At 38.6% G+C, this 4699-nt stretch overlaps 1 protein-coding gene across 1 annotated transcript; it reads right to left on the bottom strand.

Annotated features, from left to right (window-relative positions):
- LOC114270737 (putative pentatricopeptide repeat-containing protein At3g13770, mitochondrial) lies at positions 1–3286 on the bottom strand. Its single transcript, XM_028212310.2, has one exon. It carries the CDS (start codon positions 3130–3132, stop codon positions 316–318), a length of 2817 nt encoding a protein of 938 aa, XP_028068111.2. The 5' UTR covers positions 3133–3286; the 3' UTR covers positions 1–315.
- Positions 3287–4699: the final 1413 nt, after the last annotated feature.

The raw sequence follows: 4699 nt of genomic DNA, 5'->3' as shown, positions 1-4699 counted from the left end.
TTTCTGAAAATTATTGTATGATTTAAGAACAATTTTGCAGATTCTCTTACAATGGTGGTATATACACTCAAAACAATCACTGACTTCCCTAGGTGTGCCTAGTAGTGGTTAATATACATTTTGAGTCAGCAGCCAGTGACTTTTCAACCTTCCAGGATCACAGTTGAACTTTTTTTTTTCATGTCCAAGGCTGATACTCAATGATCCTTCCAAGCTTTCCCAAAGTTCATAATCTTGCTTATTTTTCACTCACTGGAAGCATACCAATAAATATAGACCTTCAAAACAGATGAAATTTCTAGCATTCCCTATGCTTCACCAATAGTCTTTGCACGAGCAGAGTCCATTAACAAAATGATGGAAACGGCTTCCATCCCTGAGCACTATTTCCCTCCCAACAAGTTTAGAGACATATTTACCAAATTCATGGCAATCCCCACAAACTCTTAAGTTCTTGTTGATCAAGATTGGGGTCCCACCACTCACACTGATCAGTCCGAATGCAATAGCAAGCTTCTCACTGTGGCTGAAGAGCCTCTTAGTTTTCTCCTCATCCTCTTCTTCATGCAAAACCCAATTAAGATCAGGAACGTAGCCAACTTTTTTGATAGAAAATAATAAAGAACTCAATTCTGCATAAATTTTGTCTGACTGAGGGTGTGATTTATCTCCAGCTGTAAAACAATGAATTTTACTTCTAACAACAATCCAACTTTTTCCTGGAGGCTTCTTTAAACCCTCCTCCTCAACTTGCACTCTCAATTTTCTGACCACTGACCAAAGACCTGCTGCAGCATAGATATTAGATAACAAAACATAATTTCCTGCATTTGTTGGTTCTAATTCAATGAGCTTTTCAAAGACGGTTTTAGCTAGTTTGATTTCAGAATAAACTCGACAAGCACTGAGCAGAGCTCTCCAAACAGATGCATCTGGTGCAATAGGCATCAAATTAATGAACTCTCTGGCTTCATCCAAGCACCCTGCACGACCAAGCATGTCAACAACGCAACCATAGTGAACAAGCTCAGGGGTTATGCAGAAATCCTGAACCATGGAGTGGAAAAGCTGCAAGCCTTTCTCCACCAAACCAGAATGGCTGCAAGCAGATAAGGCAGATACAAAAGTTATCCCGTTTGGTTTGAAACCATCTTCTAACATTTGTGAGAATGCAAGCATAGCATCATACCCTCGCCCATGCATGCCGTAGGCGTCAATCATGGCATTCCAAGAGACAGCATTTCTCCTCGGCAAGATTTTAAAAATATGTTCTGCATATTGGATACTACCACATCTTGCATACATAGTTAAAAAAGCATTTGCCAGAGACAAATCAAAACTTAATGAAGACTCCCTACGGGTTGTGTAGGCATGTAAGCATCGGCCTTGAGGGAGATTAGCCGTATGGGTGCATGATGAGAGAATATTTATGATGGTGACTGAGTTGGGTTCCACTTCAGAGATCATACGATGGAAAAGTGAAAAGGCTTTGTCAGCTTGCTTGTTTTTAATATAACTGGCAATGAAAGAATTCCATGAGATCAAATCTTTGTCTCGACAGCTCTCAAATAAGTTCCTAGCTGTTGATTCCTTGTTGCAGTTCATATACATCTCTGTGAGTGCAGTGTTTAGTGATGGGTTTATTTCAATATTATGTTTTATCACATAACCATGAATGGACCTGCCAATACTTAAAAAGGATTCATTATCACAAGCAGCAAGTATAGAAATTATTGTGTGAGAGTTAGGTTCGATATCTGATTGTTGCATCTGCTCAAAGAGTTCCCATGCTTGACCCCTAAATCCATTACGGGCCAGTGCCGATATCAAAGTGTTCCATGAGATTACATCTGAATCGCTGATATCATCAAAAACCTTAAAGGCATCTTGAATACAATTTAGCTCTACATACTTGCTTAAAAATGCATTTCCGAGATATGTGGTCATCTCCTTCCCCCTTTTAATTACATGAGCATGTAGGCTTTTCACATTGCTCAAAGCATTATCTAAGTCAACATAGGAAGACAACAAAATAGCAATAGTTCTTTCATCTTCCCGGATGCCTTCTAATCTCATTCTAATAAATAAACTCATAACTTTCTCAAGGAAGCCAATCTCAACATACATAGACATAATAGAATTCCACAAAGCAATATCTTTAGTGGGGGCGGATTCAAATAGCTGGAGTGAAGATGCTAAACATCCATTCTTACTGTACATATTCAACAATGCATTCACTATGAATAAATCTTCAATAAAGCCATATTTAATTGCCAATTGATGGACTTGCAGGCCCAGTTTAAGAGATCCAACTTCCGAACAGGCCTGTATGACAATCAACATTGTAATGGAATCACACTTATACCCATCCATGATCATCTGCACAAAAAACACTAAAGCTCTCCAAGAATCCCCTGCATCAAAATACCCAGAAATCATTGCATTCCAACTCACAACGTTCCTCAAAACCATCATTTCAAACACATTGCCAGAGATCTCCACACCGAACCTTGAATAGAAACCAACCAAAGCGGTACCCACATGAGCATTACAATCAAACAGTCGATTCCTCAAACAATACCCATGAATCTCTTTCCCGAACCTCAATTCCAAGAGCTCCCCACAAGCAGAAAGCAATGCCACCACAGTGACCGAGTTGGGTCTCAAACTCTCCCTCTGCATTTCCGCAAACAACATGATTGCCTCCACATAACAAGAACAACCCACATACCCAGATATCATAGCATTCCAAGACACCAAATCTCTATCAGTAATTCCATCAAACACATAGAGGGCATCTTGAATTAACCCACATTTGCAGTAGAAATCAACAAGAGCAGTCTGAACTCGGACATCATGGATCAAGTTAGTGTTCCAAATGTCATTATGTATCTTCTTGCCTCTTTCGATGGCTTGTAGCTTCCCACAGGCCTTGAGGACGAGAGGCAAAGTGGAAGGGTCGGCCAAGATGCCCTGTGATTCCATTTGAGTGTAGGTAGTGAGTATTGAATGGTCATCTTTCAGTTTAGTGTGGTGCTTGATGATTGAATTCCAGCATTTGGAGTCATTGGTTGGGGTTTGATAGGGCAAGAGTGCAAGTTTTTGGAGGTTCAGTGATGCAAATGCCTCCATTGATAAGAGAGGTCGTTAACGTTTGGCAGGTATTCATGGAAAGATGAGGTTCCCCGTCATTTTGATTCTATATCTACATACCACACTTTCTTTGTCTCACTACACACCACCATTTGTGTTATATTTTGACATGGGAAGGACAAAAAGCTAATTTTACCTCATTAGGGACAAAAATAGAATAGAGTGGTGCTATTAGCACTCCATCTATTATTTTGAACCTTTCATTTTTTTGAATTTTTATTTATAAATTTTGAAACTCTTAAAATTTATCTTACCCCCTCCAAAATAATATCAAAATTATCATTATAAAAACATTTCACACATTCAATTGAATGTACACCATTCGCATCTTAAAAAAGCCTCTCTTTCAAAACCCTTAACATAACCCATGAAGAAGAAGAAGAAGAGCAGCCAAGCGTGATTACTGTCTCTGCCGTCTCATTCTTTTCTTTAGTTTATTAATTGTCATAGTTGGTATGCTCTCTCTCTGTGTCGCCTCATCAATTTCTTTGGTGATTTATGTTCAGTAACATATTTCCGAACAATAATAAATGTTCGGTTACCGGTTCCCGAACAAATAAACAATGTTCAGCCCTATGTTTCCAAATTTCGGTCATATGTTCAGGAGTTCAATTCCAAAAAAATGACGAACGGATTTTATTATTTTTGCCATTTTTTAAAAAAAATTTACCCTTACAAGGTCAATCTTCTCTGAGCTAAAAACACCATCAAAGCTATAAACCTCCTCTGAACTTTTATTGTTGTACTCCTCTCGTCTCATGGAGCTGTGGTTGCTGAAAAACTTTCACTCATTGTCATTGCCGGAGAAATGTAAGTAATCAAATGGTTGCTACTATTACCGCCTGCCGCCAAAAAGGTTTTCAAGGTTTTGAGGGTGGGTAAGTTTTGAAGGTGAGATTTAGGGAAGATGCATGGGTGGTAATGGAGGTGTGTGCTCTTATAAACCGTAATTCATGTTGTAGTTGATGTGTGGGTTTAATTATGAGATGGGGTGTCCCGATATTAATGATGTCTTTTTTCCTATTTTTATTTGAGATTATTATTGCAATAAAAAAAAAGAGCTAAAAATTGAGAGGTCCAAAATAATTTATGGGGTGCTAATAGCAACACTCAGTAGATTAATGCTCCTTATCTTTATGGGAAATTCTATTTTCACACACCTACTTACTTCTGTGCACACATTTAATGATTTATTTTTTTATTACAATTTTGTCCTAAAATAAAATTACTAAAGTGTCCTTATCTTCTCCACTAAAACCCTAATTTCTTAACCCCAACCCTAGCTACCACCCATCGCTATTGCCACCATCAACTCCGCTACAACTTCTTTGCTGCAAAATTGCCATCCCCTCATCTCTCTCTCTCTCTCTCTCTCTCTCTCTCTCTCTCGGGTTTGTGTAGTTATGGTGCAGAATATACTTGTGACTGGTGGTGCAGGTATATTGGAACCCACATGGTGCTTCAATTGCATTTGGATGGAAATGCATGAACAAAGTCCTCTTACTATGCCATCTTTCCACTTAATTGAAGTGGTAGTAATTTTTGT

The sequence above is a fragment of the Camellia sinensis genome, chromosome 14 (assembly GCF_055761805.1).
Source record: "Camellia sinensis isolate YWXY chromosome 14, ASM5576180v1, whole genome shotgun sequence".
Lineage (NCBI taxonomy): Eukaryota > Viridiplantae > Streptophyta > Magnoliopsida > Ericales > Theaceae > Camellia > Camellia sinensis.
The sequence above is the reverse complement of the archived record's forward strand: the minus strand, read 5'-3'. Positions and strand labels throughout refer to the sequence as shown.

Coding starts and splice junctions, on each gene's coding strand:
- LOC114270737 (XM_028212310.2), bottom strand. CDS start 3,132: ATGGAGGCATTTGCATCACTGAACCTCCAAAAACTTGCACTCTTGCCC.